The following is a 24,907-nucleotide window of genomic DNA, read 5'->3' on the forward strand; positions in this document are numbered from 1 at the left end:
TTCCACATAGTTCCCTTGCAAAGAAGGGACTGTTGGAGACCTTTATGAAGAGGCTACTGAATTCCCTTACAAGTGCTGCTATATTCCTGCTCCAAGCAAAAAGTCTGGATAAACAATTCACTCCTTGACAAATCTGCAGAAAGTGCCCTTCCTTCTAGTCACATAAAGCATCACGTTTATGGATTATTTACACACATAGCTTTTGTACAGCAACTGCTTTAATCCAATCAGCTGCTCCTTGACTAAAGATTTTTGTTAGTAAACACTTCTGACTGCCTAGTGGAACTCACCCATACATTTGTGCAATGAATCAGAATGTCACTAAACCTTATTAAATAAAATACAGATAGTCAGAAATACTAATGAACATACATTATCTACAGTAAACTGTAACTTATTTAATGAAAAAGATACACAGCTGTCATCTTAAAAAAATGGGGAGACTGTTTGGGAAAAACAGAAGAAAAAAGCCTCTGTAGTCATAAAAACCAATCAAACCAAACTTATCTGCCTAAAAGTTTGTGACAGTTCAGCTAAATTGTACATACAAACTCACTGCAGTTTTACGTGGGTATTAGCTTGAAGGTGTTGATAGTATAGCTATGCTGGAAATCAAGTCTTTCTAAGGTTCACAAGTCTTTTTCTACATCCGTGATAGAGTTTAAGTGTGTTAGTTTCAATTTTTTACTTCAGAATCCCAAAAATCAGATGACTTAAAAAAAGCTGTAATACACGACTAGACATCACTCCACTAAGGAAAAAAAGTCTGTACTGTGTGGATAACAATCACTGTGTTCCAGAAAAACACCTGGGCTCAGATTCTTAAAGTAACTTAGCTACTTCAAGTTGATTGGTAAAATGGATTTCAAAAGACTTCCAATTGAAGAATTAAATAGTATTCTGTTTAACTCAGACTAAATGCTCTGAGAAGATGCTACCCAATCATGATAGTACACTATTAATTACAGTATTAGGTAGCAAAGGGAAGCAATTTTTTTTTTTTAGCATAATTGTATGGGTACAATAATCAACAATGTATAAACATATTCCATGATAAAAGAACAATGCAATAAAGTACCTGTAAGAGGACAACGGTATGTTGAATTCATTTTCTGGTGAAGCAGTCCCTAAACATCTTCCTTCCTCAAAAATATTTAACGGGATTGAAAAATGATTCCTTATCTATGTGAAATAAAAATCCAGCAACATACATTAGGAACAACTGGAAAGATAAACTGTTTTGAGCCTAACAGAGCACAGAACGAGAACTGTCTCATTGTTCATCTGACCCCTCTACCATTCAAGGTCAGGTATTTCAAAAGAACTGTCTCTAATACCAGTCAACCTCATTAAATGATTTCGTTGTGCAGTTTAATGCTGTATTTTAATTATTAAATTAATACATTAGCTGTAAAATTCTTTTCAAGAAGAAACATAAAGCCCTGTAAAACCAAAGACAAGTAAATCTGAACTATGTAACTTTCTAAAGAACTTTCCACTAAAAATGTAACAGATGCAAGGGTGTATGGGTGAAAAATCCATATGGCAGAAAACACAAGGGATGTCAAATATTTATTTAAGGTTAAAGCATCAACACCCATTATAATTTGAGGGTTACATAATTCTCTTGTTCTTTGTAAACATTATTTTTTTTATTTCAGCGTTAATTTAACAGTGTTATTAGCTTCAGAAGAAAAAATTAAAATTTCATTTATGGAACAATAGAACAGTAGATCTGGTTATTAACCAAATCATAAACCACTCTGCGCAAAAACAGCAAGTGAAATGTAACAGGGACACTATCGCTATAGAAGTCTAATATCTGGACCATCCCTGTACTTGTAAATTATAATGGCTATCAAAGATATTATTCAATCAAAAAAGATACATGCTTAAAGAGCTCACTCTTCAGTTGACTTGGTACTAAATTTGAAATTCATGTATCAATGGTACAGGATGAACAAAAAGAAATAATCCGATAGAAGGATAACCTTGTGGAACCAAGGTAAGGTTAAGAGGGCTTTGATGACTTTACAGAAAATAAATAGTTCAACAAGACTGAAATTAGAGCTAGTATTAGAAAACATTACTGATGAGTTATCCTGATCTACAATCTGGTCCATTTCCACCCCCACTAAACCCCCTGTCTTTGTCACTTTGAAAAAGCTTTTTATTCTTGAAAATCTCTTCTAAACTACTTTATAATACACAACAGAAAAGTTCTATGAATTGTTCAGGTAAGTTTCTAAAATATAGGTTTTAAAGTGATTATTTTAAGACTACAGGATCATTTTCATTCAGTAAAAAAAATTAAAATAGTAATGAAATTATGATGTATGCAAATATAACAACCTGAATAGGAGAACGTATAGTTATCATCTTGCTTCCTTCAACAGTATCTATTTGGCAGACAATGGCCCTTTCAACACCCGATTCCTCATGTCTCACTCTGTAAATACATCGACCCACTTTTGTCAATGGAATCTTTTCCACAGCGGAATGATTATGTGGACCTAGAATTTACAAGATCAGAAAAGGAGCATAAAGATACAGTTGAAAGACAGAAATGTGCATTCAATAGAAATTTTCAGTATCACTCAATCTATTAAAAAAATTTTAAAGAAGATGAAAAAATACCACCACTACTTTTAATATGCCAGTCTTGCAATGTTACTAAAGAAACAGCAAAGATTTTTTTTTCATCTCAGGAAAAAGAGTAAATGAGTCCATCACCCAAATATTTGAGTGTGTTTCGCCACTGCAAATAAAACTGGTGCCTAAAGAGAAACGTTTACCAGATGTAATGGCTTCTTAACAAGGTACAGCTCATACACATTGCAAAAACAATTCAACTAATAGATCACATGGTCAAGAGCAATTTGAAAAATCATCTTGAAAAACTGTCAATTGTTAAAATAAATCAACTTAGATTGTTAACACATAGACCATTAAAAGTAGCTAAATTTTACTTTTAGTTTTAACTGTGTTTTACTTTAATTAATTTCGAACCATCTTTTCTTAAAAACATCACCCTTAAGAGTAACTTCCTCTATGAACATACATATATACAGGCCTCAGAATTCTACAAAAAAACCCCAAACAACTATTTTGGGTGGCTTAATTCTGCATTAACATGTGACTACAAACAAAAATATTTGATTCCAGTAAAATTATGAAATAAAGATTAGATACTTAAATAATCATAGCAGAAAATTTATGCTACAAAAATTAACAAGTGTGACACACGTTAAGTTTTAGCTGCAAAGACTAAAGTAGGATTTCAAATACTGCCATGCATCTAGAATCCAAAGAAACACTCCTTTTGTGTCATGTTGTCCCCCAGTATTTATTGATCTGTACAAGATGCGGTATTATGCATCATGCAGTATTTAAAAAAACAGAAGATGTATGAACTTTGGAACTTACAGATCTGAATGTAAAACCTCTTGCTACTCAGAGTTGTCATTGCTGTGAACTGGTCGCTCTCATTTTTAGTTCTGACAAATTCCATGTTTAAATTCTCTCCATCTCTTAAATGAAATACTTTTGCTCCAAACTCAACATTAAGGACACTAAAGGAATCACTAGGTGAGACAGTGATGGGAAGTCCTAACGAATTTTTTATTACAAATGGTGCTCGGTCTTTTTTGAAGATGTCCGAAGTTTGACTAGCTGCTTCAGCAAATGCCTAGAAAGCAAAGTACCGAGACAAAACGTAAAGATACTGACTAAGACTTCATCAAGACAATCCATGCAAACATTCATTTAACAATTTTGACACTGCATAGTTTAGTAATCTTTCTTACCGTGCCCAAGTTACTCAACATTTGTAGTCCACATTTGGATAGCGTAATGTTCAGCTGGTCTTTTGAGGAAACATTTATCACTGTTTTATATTCCGGAACTTTGTAGTTTTCTTCTTCTGCATCTGATTCAACCAATGCTTTTTTAGCCTTCTTCTTCATCTGAAAGGAGATTTTTAAAGAATTCTTATCTGACCACTCCTTCTATAGAAGGAAGTTTCACCTCAAGACCCTTTGTCTCCCTTTCCTGCTTCTACGTCCTACCACAGTTTTCCTTTTTCTTGTTCATGTTTTAATTCTCAAATAAAGACAAAAGAGGGAGAGAATAAAGAAGGCAAGAGGCAAAAGATGTATTTCAGAAGTCAATGAAATTCCAGTAACAGTAGCTAAATTTATGATTATTCAAAAATAAAGAACATACACTTACATACTAACTACTAACATATCCTAACATAAACAAATGCTGTGTGAAAACATCCACCTTAACATGTCTAATAACACTGTGTAAAAACTATTATACATAATTTATTTCCTATTAAAACAGTAACCTCAAATTTAGTCTTTACATGTTTCCAAACCAAATACTTATTTTGCATATTTTCATTTGTTTGAAGGAAAAAAGTAAAAATCACATGGAATACATTTTCCTGGCCTTCAGCATTTCTGGAAATTACGTATTTCCAAATGTTGTATCTCAAATCTGGGCAAGAAGATATAAGGTTTGACGCATCATCTTCCACCTTTCTCCTGCATTAGGTTTCATATCTTTCTGGGAAATGCTTAGGAATATTATTAACAGCAATTTCTTAATTGCACAATCTCAGTCCTAGGAAAAGGGCTGTTTTTCCATTCTGATCAACCTCTCAGGCTAAAAAATACTTGAAAAGTTTTGAAAAAATCAGAAAACAATGCAACAAAACAGTTAAGACAGAAGGGGGAGTGGGGGTGGGGAAGTATCTCCCTTCCTTACACAAATGCTCATCTACTTTGAGACCAGAATCTAGACTATTTCCTTATGAAAGATAGAACTGAAGTGATAGGAGCACTGTTCCCACAGTCCACTTTGTCCTAGTCAATAACAGGTATCATCTTTTCCAATACCTGTCTGCCACAGATACTACTGTGGAACGAGACGAGTGGTCATCTATCTTTCCGAAGTCACTGAATGCATCATTAGCATACAACCTAACTTCAGAGAAACTGATATAAAGCCATTATATTATCTAGTACAACTGGAATCAAATCTTCTTGCCACCTGAAAGACAGTATTATTTAACAGATCTGTGAGTCTCAATCTTCACTTGTGCAAGAGCTGGTTTCATTCACTAATTGGGAAAAAAGTCTCAGGAACCAACAAGAAGGATCTAAATTGTTAGGTTAGTCCCAGAAATGAAAGATGCAGAGCATTTGTTTTTTCTAAGGTACTGAAATGGAAGATTTGAGTTCAGCTTTGGAAAATATACCTTGATTTCAAGAATCCATGGTTTGAATAAATCAGTCTTCTCAACTTCTAGTGGTTCAAGCAAAGGTTCCCACACCCCAAACATCTCGTTAAAATAGTGTACCTATCAAAATGCAGAAGTCAATTAGGAAATTACATACAATGGTTAAATCAATGAAAGCACTACAGATTTTAAGACTTAAAATTCTGATTTACAAGTATATTCATTGCTTTGGTAATATAAAAGATTTATAGTCAGATCACACTTTCAGCTCCCACCATAAGGTGAAGCAAACGCATTAGAGAAATAAATGAGGCAGACAAGTCTCTACTGCAAAGACCTAGTTTCAAATAGCTGGTATAAAATGTGTCACTTCAAATATAATTTTGGCTTAAACTGTAGGCACTGGAAATCTAAAGCACTATAAACAAGGAAGAATCTACCTACAACAACCACTGAATTTTATGTCACTAATTTCCAAACACGAGCCAGTTTGAACATTTTACGTACAATACTGGTACCACATAGTATTTTACAGAAATGAAATGACACATTAATATATTCTATTGTAATACTAAATTAAGATTGTCAAAGAGTTTTAGCCAGTTGCTACTCCAAAATATAACACTGATGCAACAGGCCTTTGGGAACTTTGTACAGAGTCTAAATGTGAGCTTGTGTATGACCAATTTACTGCCATTAATATACTACATCCAATGCATTAGACTTTCATTTTAACTAAACATCTTTCTTATGTAGGATTCCTCACCTCTAGCTCAAGACAAGAACGTAGGTTGATTAGACTACTCCAGTTTTTGACTTCTCCAAGAAACGAGGACTTGGCTAAAAGCATTGGTACAGTTCGGTGCCCAACCCCAGCTTCAAGTGTTAGAAAAACAGATTCTACATTCATTTTCAATGACTCTCCCGTGGGAACCAGTTCAGCAGTTGGATTTCTATCTTCATTTTCATTTGACTCCTCGAGAAACCACATTTTTAGATTTTTTATATCTTTCTTATTCCACAAGTCTGGAGGAATTTGAGTGATCTCTTCTTCTGTTGTTTCTGCAGTTTGATAAAGGGCTGATGTAATAGTAATTACTGTGTTTATAATCATTGGTGAAACCTACAAATAAGAATGTGGAATAATTTGAAACAAGAAGCTAATATAGGAAACAGCTACTTTGAGACACAAAATTATAATTAATATATTACACTAACAAAACACCTCTGTTCTCTACAGGACTCATGTTTCAACACTTGTTCCTTTCCACAAGCTATCGTTCAACCTATTCAGATTTTCAACCCCTGCCTTCCAGGGGGAGCTTCCAGATAAGAGCTTTCTAAACTACACCATCTAACACTCTATCTGAACACTTCAAAACTTATCTCTGCACATCAGGCCAGTTTATAAAACACAGATTCCAAAAACAAAGCATTATGACATGATTGCTAATTTTCAATTTTGCTTGTTTTCATATGCTGAACAGGTAGATGACCTGATGAAGAACAGAAACAAATCCCCATTTCAGTTATTCCTGATTTTATTTTTTAAGAAACATTTCAAAGACTTCTGAGCAGGAAGTAGAGAACTAAAAACACAATAAAAGTTTACCTACTTTTATTGTTAGAGATTTAAGCGTTAGATCAGCTGTCTGTGGATTAGTACCTGACTGTTTCATTTCAAAGAAGAAGTCACAAGGCTGTAATACCTATACAAAAGAGCAAAAACACACGTTAAACAGAGAAAAAAAATCTTTCAAAAATCATATACTTCTAAATACTACACAAAAGTACTGAAAGGAAAAGTTACCACTATCTGGTTCTTCAAAATCAAGAGTAATCTGAACACAAAAAACATGTTCAAACATAAAGAAAATAAAGTATCAGAAGCATCACCTCAGCCATTCTCAATCATTAAAGATACAAATGTCAGCTACAGGAAAATGCATTGCACTCCATTCTTTAGGCAAAGTCTGCAAACGTCTTCAAATACACTGCATCATCATGCCTGTGACTTCTGAGGACAACCAGACTTTTCAGTTAACGGCAACACAGCAACAACAGTTACAGTTTTCCTGAATAAAAATATCTCTGTCTGAATCACAATCACTCAGTTCCAGCTTTATTTTACAATCAGTCCTTGCATACTCACTTTCCAAGGTTTACCAAAACCAAATCTAAGGTACACTATAAACAAAATCATTGTGCTATGTGGTTAATGAAACACTCAGATGCAGTTGGACTCTACTGATACTGTATTGACAGGAAAATTTGCTTTCCAGTCCCTACTTCAGAAGGTAAGTCTTTCAAAAACAGTAATTTCAAACCATATCGATTTTAAAATTTTTCCTGACATCTCTGTCCATATCTGAATCAGCTGCCAGAGGCACAGAAACACCCTGAATCAGTTTTACCGCACTTTTCCCAAGTGAGTTTGATCTAACAGAAATTTTTGGCCATATCATTATTTTATCCTCTGCTGCTCAAAGTTTTTTTTTTTCCTTCTTCTGTGTTACATCCAGGAGTGAAAAATAACATATTCTTCTTTAGACCAAGGTACATGAGAGAAATGTACAGAAAGAACCTCATCACTTGTGCTACTGTAAATCCAGAGACTAGTTTCCTGCCTATCTGGGGCAATCTATTGATCATGAGAGGAATTCATCCATCACCACTGTGCCCAAAGTTTAGGCAATGTAAAATCTTCACATCAGTATCAGCCTTCAGAAATACTGTAATCTTCATATCATACATTTTCTTTCTTGACCAAAGGCAGCCATGGAATATCATCTGAATCTCTATTTCTCTGATTTTCCCAGACTGAAATCATACTCTACAGAAAACCTGGGTTCAGAGATTTCCTTACATACATGTTTTCAAAAGAGGCAGTTATGCTGCTACCTGCAAAGAAAATAATCTTTTTTGACCTCTACTACTCTCCCAATAACTTTCTGAATCTTTCAAAGAAGGTACCATTTTAAGCATCAAAACTAAGGTCCTCTAAAGTTTTTTCCCGCTTTACAGTACAAGTATCCGTTTTCTCTGCTTTCTACAGTCTGAGATAAGATATTCTGGCAGAAGATATTCCTGGAAGAGGGAAAGCTTAGTGTGAAGTCTTCTAATTGCTTTCTACAAAGCTACCCACATTTGTGCCACATTCACCAGCTCAGAAATGGAAGTTAAGCAACTTTGCATTGTGTTGTGGCTATCAGTGCAAGTGTATCATTTTCTCAATGACGAGATTGTTAACAGATTAATGCAATCAAAGACTGCATCTACCCAAGGAGTAAACTGAGCTGCTATGAAAGTATCTGATAAGGCGATGAAGTGGAAGTCCCAGCCCTTTGTGCTTACAGCTTTGGTCTTTCCTATGTAGCTCCATAAAGTAATGGAGAGCTGAAAATACTCGTTCTTCAAAATTCACCTGTGGTCTGAGGACACAGGTAACAGTTGGATATGCTGTCAAATTGATTTTTTGTTCTGAGACGACAATATCATTACAGAGTTAACTGAGGTATAGTCTGCTGTAGAGGTAGAAAAGCTGTAGAAAGCTCCAGGAGTCAGTGCATTCCCACCTGGCCAGTAACTAACAAGTCTGATTCTGCTGCCAAAATATAAACAGGTAGTTTTAATTCAATAGATCTACGGACTTTAACACAAAGGAATTTATGAACAGCACACCGTAAGTAATTTACTTCATAATACATACTTCCCATTCTGTCTATGACCATTTGTTATTCATTGACATAGCTATTTAATGCAAAGTTTCAGAGTGAAAGTCTTCCAGAGTTACTACACTGCATTTGAAATAGTGTACACTCATAAAATTCTATTTATTTGCATTATACAGGATATAGGAGATTAGTAGTATTTTATTGCTCTGGGCTATTAATTTTAGCTTCTCATACAAGGCAAACCTCAAAGCCACAGATCAAGATGACGTTTTTGGCATATCAGACAAAACAGAACAAAATCAACAAAATAGTTAGCCACAAAATTTTACTTGTATGTCTGTAATACACATTCTAATGATGAGAAGTTCAGAAATAACTTCTATTCTAGTAGTTTAAGTTACACAGCACCTTTTAAATACAAATGAGACGTTTGCAAACTCACCGTAGTAACGTTCCCTTTCCTTTTTTCTGGAAGAAATGGGCATGCTTTCATTTGTATCTCTTTAACAGCAGCTGTCATGCTATACTTTTCAGGGCTATTTTTAATGAAGACCTCACACTGTGTTGTAACCACCAATGCAGGAGCATCACTTCTTGTTAAATCAGCCACAAACACAATCTCTGGATTTTTAACAACAATGTTCATTTCCATTGTAGATACAGACTGCACAGGTGCTTCAAAAACATAAATTAAATTAGATGAATTCTTCAAAGATTAAATTGTCATTATTTACATCTCTCTTATAACTTACAATGAAGTTTAAAGATTTAGTGATAAGATCTAGCATAACGTGTCAGAAAACCTGTAGATTTCTGCAACTGATTTATTTCTAGGCTCTTCACTGGAGATACAAAACCCATTAAAGCCCTAATTACTTTCAGATACAATAAAAGATTCCACAAAGCTTCTTTGTCAAAATGAAAAGGATAACAGTATCACCCCTATTATTACCTCTGACACTAGCAAACGTATCAGCTTCACTAAATATCTACATCAGCCAGCTATGATAAGGTCTTACGAAAATGCTGGACACATTTTCTGCTCTCTGGAGGAGCAAAATGCACATTTTTTCATAGGACAATGATGCACCATTTACTAGTGCTTGATGTTACCATTTGCAGTACCAATATCCTTTTACGTAAGATTTCCTAATTTGTTTAGATTTTGGTCACCTACTAAATAACCACAGGAGGCCTAGCTGAGGTAGACACAACTAAAATATTTAGGGTATCGGAAAATAAAAACAAAAAAAGGGGACTTGCTTTGCAGATCTGATGTGAACTACCTGAGACCTTGAAGCATAAATAGCCCATTTCCCGCTCTGATGTTCTAATGGGCTAAGTTCTGATGTCAGGTATAAGGTCCTATAGAAACTAGAAACACTAAATCGGGCACGCAAGCTAAAAGCCCGTTTCTTGATGTAGCAAGAAACACGCATCAGTGGACAATTCAAATGACAACATTTCTAGGCAGCAATATCTAGCAGGCTGAATTCATATTTAAGTATAATACAATATGCTCCATCATTCTCAGGAAGGATGAAAACGATGACAGTGGTAATCACCATTATAAACTGTGTTGAGACGGCAAAGACAGCCAAACCAACCTAGACAGTGCCAGCTGTAATTGTCTTTTCCCATTTTATTTTTAGACATACATTTTTAGGTATTGCCTTTTGTCTGGCAGGACAAAGCTTCATTTAGAAATAAAGACCAAGGGACGTGAACCAATTTCCATGATGCAAAGAAAGACACATCAGTGGTTAAAAGAAGTTGTTCTACACACTTAAACACAGGAAACAGCATAAAAGGAGTATTATAATTTTTAAAATAGTATTATAATACCAAAATTAAATGGATATTTAAACACAAATTTTTAAATATTTCCAGTATATACCTTGCTCCTTTAAAGGTAATGACTGTTTGAGATTTCTCTGCGCAGCAGCACTTTCTGCATTAGCTTTTAGGAATATATCTGCAACAGTAAGTAGAAACTCCATGCTTGCACAAAGGTATGTCTCTTGAACAATCACATCAAGAACAGTGCCATCTCGCCCCTGCTTATAGCTTATATCCACCATAACTTTCTTTTCAAATCCATGTTTCATTTCCACCATCCTGAAAGACCATTAAGGTGGCATTTAATGAGACAATAAAAAACCAGCCTTAAAAAGCAGCCACAAATACTGAAAAACACTCAAGATTCTCACTCCAATTGCAATACATTAACAAAAGTGAATTAAAAAGTAACACCAAAAACCAAAACCAATAGAAACTTTAACATACATTCTATAAAAATTCAAAACTAACTGGACTCCCATACGTTGACAACTAAAGGTGTTCACAATTTTAACAAGTCAAACCATGACAATTCTTTGTTTACATATCATAAGTATTATACTTCACCGAAGTTTGTTACTCTTCATGAAAAAAAAATCTTAGTCTTACTCAGTGGCTTATTAAAGCTGAAAATGAAATTTGTTTCTATATGTATTTATTAATTTCATATTTAAAGTTTGTTTTATTTCATATTAAAGTTCATTTCTAGCATTTATACTGGTCTCATAAACAACATGTGGAACAAAAGGCAAGTGAGACACATAAGCCTACAGTAACGTATACTTCAAGAACTACTTACACCAAAACAATTCCAGTTTTAACAGAATACTAAAATGCAAACATTTGAAACTCTGTCAAACTCCAATAAACAGTAATTTATGTCACAATACAGACCTTGGTGTAGCCTTCTGGATTGACTGTCTTTTATCATCTAATGTACAGTTTGCCAGCTTGACGGAAGCATTCATTGAACCATCTGATAACATTTTGACAGCAGCTGACATCAAAACTAATTTAAACTCTGCAAGCTTCAAAAGGTCATCTCTCTGATCCAAATTTGTAATCTGTTTAAACCAAATGAAAATATGTTTGTGGATTTGCCTACAGGTAATGGAAATAATACGTAGAAGTGACATACAGCTTTATTCTAAGTGGTAAAATTTCTAATAATAATATATCAAACAAACCCACTAGTAATTCTAAACACAACAAAAATCAGTAACATACAAAGAAAACTGAAAAAAATAAATCAAAGCTTTATCCTTCTACCACCCTGCTAAAGCAAGCTTACATTAGTGAGAGGGAGACAATGTTTAAAAGAAAGTAGAATTGTCATATGCAATTTTGGTTTGTTTCATACTTAAAAGCACATAGTATAGGCAATCAAAATGTCAAATAAGAAATTAAGTTTTGTCTCTTATGACTACATACTGTTTATCCAGATACTGGAAAATTGTTCAAAATACAAAATAACAGACTGCAAGTTTACAAAAAAATATTATCAAACTTTTAGTCAGAAATTTGCTGACAAATTTTGTAAATTTAAACCAAGAAGAATAAAAATGCATTCAAATTGTAATACCAATTTTAAATCTCTCGCCACAACTTTATTTATATATGTGTGTGTGTCCACACACATGCGTGCGTGTGTGTCTGTATCTAAAGAATAGGTTGCATCCTTCTGCATTTTTTCTTCCCAAATTGTATTTTAAACTAAGACAAGTTTTCAGAAAATTTTTAGTCAGATCACAGAAGATGCCACGTATTTTGTGCTACCACTGGTTATTCTCTTTCCTGTAATATCTGCCATGTGATTTAGTTAAAATAGCTGTTTATAATTTCCATCATGTTTGTTACTATTGCTAGAAATCACTTCCTCTACTCATAAATTAAACTATTCCTGTTCAGAATTTCCAGGACTCTAGGCAACCTTAAAGCTGTTTCTTCCTCTTCGTAACCAAAATTATATTTACCTGTTTTGAATTTGGACTATACAATACCAGAGTCAGAGAGTCGAATCTGAAGTCCAGTTTTAGTGTTGTTTTTATTTTCATAGGTGAATGCAATTCCACCACAGCTGATGTCACAACAGTTACACCTTTCAGAAATTAGAAAAACACTTTAATATTAAAGAAAATTACCTGATACAAGGCGGAAAAAAACAAAACAACCCCACAAATCAAAAAAAGCATCATCCTCACTAATGACTATGAAGACAACAACTTCCCTTCTACTCCACATGTAAATCCATCCAGACTTGGGATACATTTATCATGGTCTCTGTAATTACTTTTGGCAAAACCACCCAATGTTTGAGAAAATAAAATACTCTGCTTAATGTATTCTATATGCAATTTTTACCATCTTTAAGACATCAGTGTACAGCTTCCCTTAATGTTATACAGTACTGTGTGCAAGAATGTTCCAAAGAATACAAATTTACTTTCATCATCATTTGTACATCTTGCCACGTTTTTGCTATTTCTCACATTTAATGGAAGAGTTCAACAAAAGATTCTTTTCTTAACCTTACTTGCCTTCTTTTTAGTGTGTGCTAAACAGTTTATGGGCAATGATGCCTACTGAATAGGAACAACTTTTAAGGATGCCATCATCACAAGACAAACAGATTTAAAACCGAAGAGCAACAGAGCCAGCATGCACAGGAAAAAGAGTAGTATAGCAGCTTTCCAAAGTTGGGATGTTAGCAAATCCAGCTGACAGACTTAGATGCTCACTGCATTATTGCCAGCAGAACAAGACAGCCCTTACATTGGAATACATCATGCTAAAAAGCTCACTACAGTGGCCCAGTTGCTCCTATTCATTGTCATTATTGCTCAGTATAGCTCAAACCACAGTGCCAAGATTATAGAGGCATACTGTTAAAAACAACTGAATCTGGCATCCTTTCATAAATAATAAATTGATAGCAATACCTAACAATGCTAGGCCAAACATAATTTTAGAAAACATTACCTGCAGAGTGCTGTGAAGTACTATGCATATCACTACAATGGCTAGTCGTATCTTTTGGTTCTGGTAAAGATGTTGATGCATCAGAGCTCCCACCTATATTTTCATTTAGTGTCCTTAGTATTGTGGTAATATCTTCCTGACTGAGAATTAGCTTTAAAAAAGATTGTTAAAACTTAGAACAACTCAGTTCATTAAACTTTTGGGAACTAAAATCTAAGTTCACAAATAAACAGATAAACCAAATTAACCTCATTTGAGTCTCAGTTTAAGAGACTAAAGAACCAATAAATTTCCAACTTTTTCCAATCATTTAAAAGATACTGACAGGTAAAAGGCGGCTATAACAGCATACCCATTTCTAACTAGCAACAGTAACATATAGTACAAAGTCTGCCTGCAGTATCGCAGATGAAATACAGAGCTTAGACTAGAATAGAAAGCTATTCACTTCCTTTTTCCCTATGAAACAACAAAATCCACTCTACCTATATGTCTTAAAATCAAACAATACCCTAAAGGAATGTGGACTTCTATGGACAGAAAAATGAATCAATTTCCCATGGATATTTTAACAGCTGCTTTCAGAAATGAGTGCTTACATTCATAGGCTTGAGTCGGCCAGATATTTCAATATCAGGAACTTCGTTATACCATGCAGCAGCTAAATTTCGTTCAACAGCTACTTCCAGATTGAGTGGCTGCAGCAACTGTACTTCAGTTTGCAATGAACCTTGCTCATAGCATGATCTGTGAACAGAAATAAAATACACCCATACTTGACATACTTCTCTGACACATTCTAACCAACACAAACACATTTCTGTCTTTTCCTTACTTTTGAATAGTACTATAAAACTGTCTTCACTACTCCTAGTATCTCTAGTTAAAGCCTTACTCCACCAAATAGATAGCTTTTCTTGGCAGGGAGGAGACAAATCAGGCACGCACCCGGCACGCAACTTATTAACTTCTTGCAAGTTAGGACCTCTTATTTGCTCTCCACTGGAAAGCAATTCCTCCTTTCCTCAGTACGCTTCAACCGTGTTTGAAAATCCCCTTCCCTTCCTTCTCCTCTCCCTAATCCCCTGCACCAAGGCCTATTTTCAAACACTTCTTTATGGCTATGAGACTTGGTAACTTTCTTGCTATGTATAGCTTGAAAATCCCATCAAAACAGCCATTTGCAAACGGGTATAACCTATTCCAAAGTAGCGATTGATGCGCAAGTCTACTATTCTACACAATATTGCCTCAACAAACACTTGCTTCTATTTAAAGATTTATAGATTGCTGTTTCTCCTGAACCACACATTTTAATTGCTTTTATAAAAACTTTATTAATTTGCTGTTATATTTAAAGATAATAACCAACCAACCATTAACTAATTATTCTGATAACTTCTCAAAGCTCTCCAACTGAAGTATCCCAAAAGGACTACATGAATTAAAAAAAAAAACCACTCTTGACACTACATTACCTGTATAACTTTAGTTCACTCAATTTCACTGTCATAGAGTCAACAACAGGTGGGAGATTATACCGTGTTTTTGTTTTGGCAATAAAGAATTGGTTCTTCACAGTGATTAGACCAAGATCAGCCACCAGGACATTCGCAGACATTGCTGACTGTGGAACTATCACAACAGGTGCTTTAATATTGATATCTAGTGCCAAACGGGAACTACGCTCCGCTAGCTCTTTTACACCTGTAGCTGCTTTCTCTGCTGCTTGAACAGTTGCCTCAGTAAGAGCTTCCTTGGCAGCTTGAAAGTTATTTATAAAAGCCTAGGAAAAGAATACAGATCTTGGGAATTTTATTCAGAATTACACGACTACAAGAACACTAAGAATCATAGTTTTTAAAAGAGCAAACCGTCTTAAGAAACTATTTTTGCTATGCCCGTCTTCTGAATTCTTTAATAGGATAATCTCCCCCAAAATATGATAATGTATGCTTATATATAAAAACAAATTTCCATACTATATATTTGGCAAATCAGATGGTAACAGCAATGACCTTGTAACATCACCTGTATGAACTACGTTTTATTTACTCATATGAAGAGTAAGATAGGTTTACTGAGCAGAATTTATGGAAAAGGCATTGATTTTCACGGTTTATTATTTGTATTTCAGTGTTATAAACAATGAACAGTGTGTGTATCTAAAAGCTGCCACCAGTCATTTAAAGAAAAAAATTACTAACAATAATAGCACATATTGTTGCTTAGCCACTGACTCCACAACAACAAACATATGGAGAAGAAAAGTAAATAGCCCAACTACCAATCCCAGTGAAGTTTTTACAATAGTACTTAAGAATTCTTACACAAACGGGCATCACCCCATATGGGACGCTTTATCCTTTTCTAGTTCTGACAATGTTATCTGAATGCTAAGGAACAGTCTCGAAAATTTAACTTACCAAAATAGATGAAACAAACTTGTTGACAAAAACTACTTGAATACAGCCAACAGTTAAGTAAACACGATTGTCAACAACATCCATATTTGTATACGCAATGCCGTCTGTAGCATTCACATATGATACCATTCTAAAGTTGAAGACTTCTTTTCCTGTGATGTAAAGAGCCTTATGAAGAAAAAAAGAAGTATCTCTGTTGTAAAAACTTAAGCTGGAGAAACTGAATTCCAAAATAAAATGTAGTGCCTCAAACTAAGACATTTTATTTCAAATATTTCAACAACAAATGGGAAAAAAAATCCTTGAAATAGCTAAAAATATTCAGTTGGAATCTCAGCTTGAATAATTCTGTCCATTAAAGTCAACAAAATATGGAGCGTAATGAGCAGCTGGGCATCACAGTTGCACAAAATCAATGTCAGCCTCACAATCACCAGTTGTGGGGGTGAAATCAGTCTGCCTATAGAGAATAATGCTTCCAGCAAATACATAAAACATTATTAAAAAGGAAAAAATCACGGTTAAAGAAAGAGTCCACAAAGTAAGTTAAATTTAGCATTTATATTCCATTCAGAAATCAATGATACATGCGAATGCATACCTTTTTATACAATGCCGTGTCATCAGAATCCACAATAATGATGTTCTTTAATTTTGCAGTCACTTCCGTTGCTGCTTTCTTCATGATCACTTGGCTATCCAGACCTTAAAAAAAAAAAGACATACAAAATCTAGAAACAATTCTGATTACAAATTTTTGTGCCTTTGTGATTAAAGTTTTGTTCCTACCTTCAATGTGAATTTCAGCTATTCTGTGTTTTTTCTCTCTAATAAAGATACGTAAACAGGATAAATCTGCACAGATATTGAGGTCAATAACATCTTCATACTTCGATTTTTTTGATGCTGTGGGAAATACAAAATAGTAAAAATGACAGTTCTTCAAGGAAGAGATGTAATATTTTAGTATCCCCTCCCCAAAGCCTAGTTTGTATCAAGCCTGCAGCCCTGGCAAAACACACTGCACTCATACTAGCAAGTATGACACAAAAGAATTGTATATACAGGATTGTATATACAGGAGTCCTCATGTGCTTCACAAACTGTGGTAATCAACATCAGTATTTTATTAACTGCAAGAAATACATTTAATATACATCTACACAGCACAATGTAAAATTAGAAATAGGTTATTCAGGACTAAGCAGTTTAGCTCAAATAGTGGTAACATGATAGCTACATTAATACACTACTCTGTCTGCTCTGTTGTTTAGTCATCTGCAATCAATAGTCTTGTATACATACAGTAGGTGACTTTTTATTAATCTCCACAACCTGTATTTTCTAAACTTAAGTTTTAAACATGAAAATACCATTAATATAACTAGACACTGAAGAGAAGGGACAGTGGCCATCCTTCAAAATGAGTATGGGCAACCTTAAGACCTACAAAAGATACAAGCACAAATATAGTACCTTTCAGAACAGAGGTGTTCAAATACTTAGTCCATTTTTTGTTTTCCCAAAACTGAATAAGAATAAAAATATTCTATTTCATGTTAACAGAAATAATCTCTGTTCATTTTAAGCAGACATGACTGATGCCACACAACACTATCTGCAGGTACAGTGCTAAATATAGAAGCCAACAGATAAGGGACTCAGCCAATACCTTAGTCTACTTTTTCTGAAAGACAAATCTGAAGTAATGTTATGCGCTACCTCAAATGACAAAGGGAAATAGCGTATCTTGTATTCAGGGACTTTGAGTCCCAAGTAGTAAATTCTTAAAGGTAATCTACATACAAAGCTAAAACCAGCAAAATTAAAAGTAATAAACATTCAACCAATTTTAATACTAAAAAAAATCATCAGCTGACAGCCAATGGCTGTGTGACATATTAATATTCTTCCTACATCTCATCTCAAATGATTTCTCATCATTCCTAAGGCACATATTCTCTTTCATCTTCCTCTATCTCCCGCCGCAAAAACAGAGGCTACAAACTTTATTTTCTCTCATTTTATTAATAACCTATTTGGCTCCAGACATGATAATTACCTTTCCTTTCAAAATGCTTAAAAAATTAACATAACTGATTTCTTTTAACTACATACAGGAAACAAACACTCAAGCCCCAAGAAGAGCTGTGCACTCAAAAGCTTGAATTGTTTGTTCCTAATACAGGTACCATTTCTGTCTCAAGTTCTTCCTCAAAAAACACAATCAGGCTACTAGTTCACGGACCTCCCATAATAAAATCATCGACCCTTAGCAACACTGTGAATTCATCACTGAATGAAAGTATACACTAGACTTACAAATATATTTCTGTTTTGCCAAAGAGAAACATGTTTGTAAAGGCAAAACAAATTAACATTCTCAAAAAAAAATCTCATCAAGTGTTGCAGATGTGATACTTGGGGTTTAAAGATACCAAACTAGTATCGAAATTTAACTAGAAATGCTTTTAAGAACTAACATCAGTGAATGCAGGCAGCCTCAGAAAGATCTCATCAGCGTACCAGCCGGCTGGCTAGATCAGTCATACAGGAGAACTACTGAAATCAGTAACGCAGAGTATTACAATACTTCAACTAGAACCACCTTGAGAATTATCCTCCACCATAGTTTTTGTGTATGTGTTTTCTTTTTTTGTTTTAATAACTATCTGGACCCTCAGTGTTTTACGATTAACAGCAAGCAATGATTGCAAAGATCTCAGAGAAGTCCTGCTCAGAGCAGAAATGAACATCATTGGCATAGTGTTGAGCATTTAATAGAAGTGTTCATTTCAAAGTAGCTCCCAGACACAAGTTCAAAAAACGGAGGTGACCTGTTTGTTTGCTCTTGCACAACTTTATCAACAAATCAGATCTGTCAAATTATTTTTCTGAGAATGATAAACTTGTTAAATAATTTTAACATAAATAATTTCAACATAAAAGCGAGTTATTCACGAGAGATTGATGTTTCTCAAAGATAAAGTAATGAAATAACTATAAGGCAATCAAATCTCAATTCAGCTGGGGGAGGGTAGGGAGAAACTCAAAAAGACAATTTATGGGGAGATTTTGGCATATACCCTGTGCCTTGAATACACAACAAAAGTATGTCTTACCCAATATGGCAGAAAACTGCACATGGAAAGAAATGAGATTAACTTCACTAGAGCAGAGTAATTCCTTCAGACCAATATTGTTGGGTAACTGACTAGCCCGCACTCCTTTCAGTATGCAACAGTGTTAATGCTTTTGCAGGCTGAGAAAAGCTAGGAAGTCTAATTTTACACATACAAACCAGATACCTACAGAGCACCAGCTACCTGTGATAAACATGAGGAGGCTCAGCACATTTCTCTCAAACTGCAGGAATAGTCTACTTATGTGTCCCTAAAAACATAGTAATTGATATTAATGAATGCTACTACCAGCTTCATATAACAAAAGACTGAAAATGTTCAAGCCACCTTCCACCATGCAAGGGCTTTCTATTTATTATGCTTCAAGGTAAAACCAAATTCATGTGCAAGTTGATAAACCCAAAGTAGCAATTCCAACAAATTATTCCTACAAAATTGGTGCCAAACAGAATCTACCCATTCAGCAACTCAGTAGATCACTAGTAACCAAAACTGTCCTGGAGCGTATGAAATGCAGTAGTGTATATTTTGTACTAATTTCTACAACCAATGTCTACACATCAATAAATTGCTAAATGAGTACCTATCTGCAGGTTGTAAGCATAAACCAACAAAAATATTTTGATGATAGGAAGAAAGATAGTGTACAAAGTCATTTCACTGAGGAGTTAGAGAAAAAGGGTAATTATGCTATTGTTTGGAGAGCACAAAAGCGTCTAGAATATATTTAATACACACATCACAGAAAGTTTTCACCATCATGCTAATTTTGCTAACGCACGAAGTTTTTTATTTCCTTACTTTTTATAAACACCTTTTCCACACAAATGCTGTAATGCAAAGATACTTTTCTCATTATACGGGAGAACACTGTTAGGAATCTAATCATTGCCAGTAAGCTACCATTCAATGCAGATTATCATAAATAAGTAAGTTTGAACACCTATCTTCAAAAAACATGCTTAGTACTTCTATCTTAGGAAATGTCAACAGCTGCAGCATCTACCTTGCCTCATTAATTATACAGTTATTCCTCATCTACACACTTCCACCCACGGAATAAGAATATACCCTTGCTACTCCATAACTACTCTGATAGCTAACATTCTTATTATCACTGAAATTAAGAAAGGTTGTGCAGCGGATAAGTAAATATACACTAAACAAAATTTCTCATTTCAAAAGTACTGACAGGCTTACAAAAATAGAAAATACGTCTGTTTTCTTCCTTGCTTAAATAAGTGAAGAAAGAGGAATGAAAAGAGGGAAGCACAAAAAAAAAAAAAAAAAAAGAGAATGAAGAAACCTACTTAATTTCTTAAGAACATCCTTCTTCTCCTCTATTTTTTCATGGACCGGTTCTTCTGCAACTTTAGTTTCTTGTTTGGGTAGAAGATTATTCAGATAGTTCATAGCATTCAGCAGAGCTTCAGTATGCAAATGAACATCTAGAGATGAAAAGTTCACCTAAAAGAACAAATTATGTTTATCCAATATGCTTCTTTTTCCACAATAAGAAAATTATATTAAAAAAAGATATCATACCTTTATTTTCTGTAGAACATTCTGATAGGCAGTTTTCAGTTCCGGTCCATTAATATCAGCCTATTCCACCAAAAGTGCACATAAAACAAAGAAATCAGAAGTTTCCAAATTTCATTAGCGAGAATTTATTTCAAAAACCACTACAATTTCAGATGTACAAGTTAATCTGTTAGGGAGCAGACAGACTTTGTACATGACACTCAATATCTTAAGGAATGAATAAGTAAGGAAAAACCTTCAACAACTGCTCAATAATACTGTACTGTTTATGATTGGCTTACAATTCCAAAGCAAAAGTCTGCTCTTTTCTCACCTTTATGTACTCCAGAGTGAGAAGATCATCTTCTACATTGTCCAAAGTAGTAATTATGTAAACTGGCTGGTCATTATCATCTTAAAAAAAACCCCAAAAGAATAAAAAAAGATTACTTTTTTTAATAAAAAAAAAATTAGGTTTTCTACAACTCTTTTAGTCATCTATAGAATACAAACTAGGCTACCAGCTGTCATAACTATCTAATCACAAAGCATTACTAAGAGAAGCAGCTCCTCAATTACTTTTCCCTTCCCCCTAACCTCACATCTAATTTAGGAAGCAAATCTTCCTCAGTTAACAAAAGAAAACCCTACAGGCTTTTTGAAGACAAATTCACAGTGTTATTTGTTAATAATTTTTTTATCAGACTATAGATACTTACCCATATACTCTGGGCACAGCAGACAAACTTCACGCAGGAAAGCATTTGCAGTCATGTCAAATGTTCTTAATTTAAGTTCAGTGCCTAACCCTACAATATCAAGCTGCAGCACAGGTGTCTCAGTATTACCAGTAAGACGGCATAATTTAATCAAGACCTAAAAAAGCCAAACAAACAAAAAAAGGGGGAAAAAAAAGTACGGGATTATCCTCTTAGTTTTTATATAAGATTATATTTATATACATTTTACTGGTTTATATTTATTGATCATTTACCCTTATACAGCAAATGGCCTGGAAAAAATAAACAGTTCAACAAGCAAAATTGCTAGAATACTGTTTGTTGCTATTTTAACAAAAACTTCAAGCATGCACACATGTAATACCAAAGTTAAACTTACATGAACTAATTTATTTTTAAAAACAACTCTGTAAAGCATTTAGTAATGTTTAACCCAGTCAAAACTAGATTTTCAGTCAGCATAAAGAATTTACCGCTTTCACTGGAATTTCTTCAAACTCTCCTGGTAAGAGATTCCAAAGCTGAGTGTCAGGCAAGAGTATCTGCTACTTTTTCACTCATGTATGACAAAGATGTTGTTAAATAAATACCTAGCTGAGCTGTTAAATAAATACCTATCTGTCTTTCACAACTAAAGCAAAACGAAGACATGCACTCTTCCTCTCCACATAATGCCCTCTACAAATAGGGAAAATCAAAACCAAACTCAGTAAGTCATTTTAAACTATAAAGACATCAAACAGAGAGAAGGTGATTCTTAACAGACTCTCAATTGTATCTTTTTCTTATAAATTGTTTCCATTAGAGAATAATGTAAAATACAGCATCTATCTTTAGACTGGTAGTTCTTAAACAAGGTCTTGTCATCACACAAAAAATGGTAAATTTCAATTTTGTTTAGGTATTTTCTGTAAGGTGTAATATATAATAAGACATGTTGCAAGCTAGTTATGATGTGTTGAAGCCATTCTCTAAGCCCTATCCTAAAACTGAATTTGTATGGTTTATTTGTGAAGTTATACAGTGAGTAGCAGCAATAACACTGTCACAGCCATGATGGTCTAAGGATAAAGGTAATAATAGTGGTAAGAGGCCACCCCTTTCACTAGACCAACTGATGCAGTTAGAAACAATGTCTTACATTTGGGTAAAATACTCATTCCCTGAGTCTGAAAAGCAAGAATAACAGATAAAACACCTCATAGTGAACATGTTATGGATTTAGGTGTGAGGTTTGTTACAAGATGAAACATTAATGGACCATAGCAGCAACTGGAAAAAAAGATGTCAAAAGGTACATCTTGCACCAAAACAAATACATAATGTGAATTCTAAGCGACAGTTAGGTAAAGAGAATTCAGTGATAAAATGACTTGGGAAATAAAGTGGATTAATCAAAGCACTGCAGTGATGAAAAAGATGCAGAAGCACAACTATGACTTGGAAAAAAAACTCTATAGGATAGTTTCAGAAAGACATGTGGAATCAATACCTCTGCAGACATGGATTCGTGAACACAACAAACAGGGAAAAATTACAGTTCCGATGTTCTTCAGAGAAATTTAAAAAAAAGTAACTTTTACCTCAGCTACTTCAAACCTTAGCTGGAATTCTGTCATATTTTTCAAAGATTCTTGTTTACGTAGTTTTTTTCGTCTTGTACTACTAGCTCGCTTGAGGGAACCAGATGGTGCTTCAAAAAATGGCATGTCTTCCACAGGACTACTCAGAGCATCATAAAATTCTTCTTCTGACTCTAAGGATTAATTCACAACATTACATATACATTTTAGACAGCTAATATTCTGCAGTACTATGACCTACTATTTTTATGTCTATATCTATAAAAACTTAAATGTACAAGTATGGGAAGACTACCTAGCCAATAATTAGCAACCAACAAAGTCTGTTTCTATAATTATCTCTGCTCCTGCCTCCACAACTTTTCACCACACCTGTAGCTCCCTCTGTCAGGTCATCTTAAATCAGTTCTCACCAACTCCCTCATCAGCACTCTCTCACTATTGGCCGTGCAAAAGACAGCACAAACTGTGGCTCATCTTGCCTTCAGTATGCACTAATAGCTTACTAATTCTTCTGCTGGTCTGACTGCTGCCAACCGTACAGAAGCCTCTGCCTCACAGTGGCACTACTTTGGATCTCTCCCATTTCAGGAGAGGCTCCTAAGGACTATCAAGCTTTTAATCCATCTGACATTATTATAGAAGTAAAACCAAGAAAAATAGATTGCACTGTCTTATAAGGCTCTTCTCCTTCACCTAAAAACCATAACCACTGAAGTTAAAGGTAACTGTGGAAGAAGTACCCTTCTTCTGACAAAACCAAACAAATCATATTAGGAGGTTTTTTCTAAGGTTTAAAAGCACCTTTGAGTCTGGGGGGTGAAGACAGAGAAATAATGAATTACTTAAAATGATTGCACCACTGTACGTATAGTATAAATTAAAAACCAGACTTGATTCAATCTAAATCTAGTTATTACTTTCTCAAATTAATTGTTGGCAGTGTTTGCTCTCATCTTACCCCAATTTTTAAGAATCGAAAGACACTTCCTCTCTACCTCTGGGCACTTAAAGGAACCCATACAAAAAAATAGATGAAGATACACCAATATGCATTTCTATACATACTGTACACACACTGACTTTCAACTGATAGAATCATAGATTCATTTGGGCTGGAAAGGACCTTTAGAGGTCATCTAGTCCAACCCCCCTGCAATGAGCAGGGACATCTCCAACTAGATAAGGTTGCTCAGAGCCCCATCCAGCCTGACCTTGAATGACTCCAAAGATGGGGCTTCCACCACCTCTCTGGGCAACCTGTTCCAGTGTTTCATCACCCTCATTGTAAAAAATTTTTTCCTTATGTCAAGTCTAAATCTACCCTCTTTTAGTTTAAAACCATTACCCCTTGTCCTGTCACAGCAGACCCTGCTAAAAAGTCTGTCCCCATCTCTCCTATAGGCCCCCTTCAGGTATTGGAAGGCCGCAATGAGGTCACCTCAAAGCCTCCTCTTCTCCAGGCTGAACAACCCCAACTCTCTCAACCTGTCTTCATAGGAGAGGTGCTCCAGCCCTCGGATCATTTTCATTGCCCTCTTCTGGACCTTCTCCAACAGGTCCATGACGTTCCTGTGCTCAGGGCTCCAGAGCTGGATGCAGTACTCCAGGTGGGGTCTCACCAGAGCGGAGTAGAGGGGCAGAATTACCTCCCTCGACCTGCTGGCCACACTTCTTTTGATGCAGCCCAGGATGTGGTTGGCCTTCTGAGCTGTGAGGGCGCACTGCTGATTCATGTCTAGCCTGTCATC

The 24,907-nt window shown here is 34.9% G+C and overlaps 1 protein-coding gene across 1 annotated transcript in view; it reads right to left on the reverse strand.

Moving 5' to 3' along the window:
• The window catches only part of VPS13A (vacuolar protein sorting 13 homolog A (S. cerevisiae)), a gene marked incomplete at its 5' end in the record, with an annotated part of 63,445 nt that extends 40,116 nt beyond the window's left edge, over positions 1 to 23,329 (reverse strand). Inside the window, 22 exons of the mRNA XM_009700688.1 lie at positions 1,079 to 1,182; positions 2,353 to 2,513; positions 3,427 to 3,688; positions 3,807 to 3,965; positions 5,267 to 5,368; positions 6,015 to 6,371; positions 6,865 to 6,957; positions 9,365 to 9,597; positions 10,820 to 11,040; positions 11,656 to 11,825; positions 12,735 to 12,859; positions 13,741 to 13,891; positions 14,340 to 14,487; positions 15,219 to 15,526; positions 16,167 to 16,334; positions 16,768 to 16,871; positions 16,956 to 17,072; positions 20,620 to 20,776; positions 20,855 to 20,914; positions 21,168 to 21,247; positions 21,553 to 21,709; positions 23,157 to 23,329. Coding sequence (XP_009698990.1) covers positions 1,079 to 1,182; positions 2,353 to 2,513; positions 3,427 to 3,688; positions 3,807 to 3,965; positions 5,267 to 5,368; positions 6,015 to 6,371; positions 6,865 to 6,957; positions 9,365 to 9,597; positions 10,820 to 11,040; positions 11,656 to 11,825; positions 12,735 to 12,859; positions 13,741 to 13,891; positions 14,340 to 14,487; positions 15,219 to 15,526; positions 16,167 to 16,334; positions 16,768 to 16,871; positions 16,956 to 17,072; positions 20,620 to 20,776; positions 20,855 to 20,914; positions 21,168 to 21,247; positions 21,553 to 21,709; positions 23,157 to 23,329 — 3,610 coding nt within the window. The remainder of the gene's footprint in view (positions 1 to 1,078; positions 1,183 to 2,352; positions 2,514 to 3,426; positions 3,689 to 3,806; positions 3,966 to 5,266; positions 5,369 to 6,014; positions 6,372 to 6,864; positions 6,958 to 9,364; positions 9,598 to 10,819; positions 11,041 to 11,655; positions 11,826 to 12,734; positions 12,860 to 13,740; positions 13,892 to 14,339; positions 14,488 to 15,218; positions 15,527 to 16,166; positions 16,335 to 16,767; positions 16,872 to 16,955; positions 17,073 to 20,619; positions 20,777 to 20,854; positions 20,915 to 21,167; positions 21,248 to 21,552; positions 21,710 to 23,156) is intronic.
• Positions 23,330 to 24,907: the final 1,578 nt, after the last annotated feature.

This window comes from Cariama cristata, unplaced genomic scaffold (genome assembly GCF_000690535.1).
Source record: "Cariama cristata isolate BGI_N322 unplaced genomic scaffold, ASM69053v1 scaffold6395, whole genome shotgun sequence".
Taxonomy (NCBI): domain Eukaryota; kingdom Metazoa; phylum Chordata; class Aves; order Cariamiformes; family Cariamidae; genus Cariama; species Cariama cristata.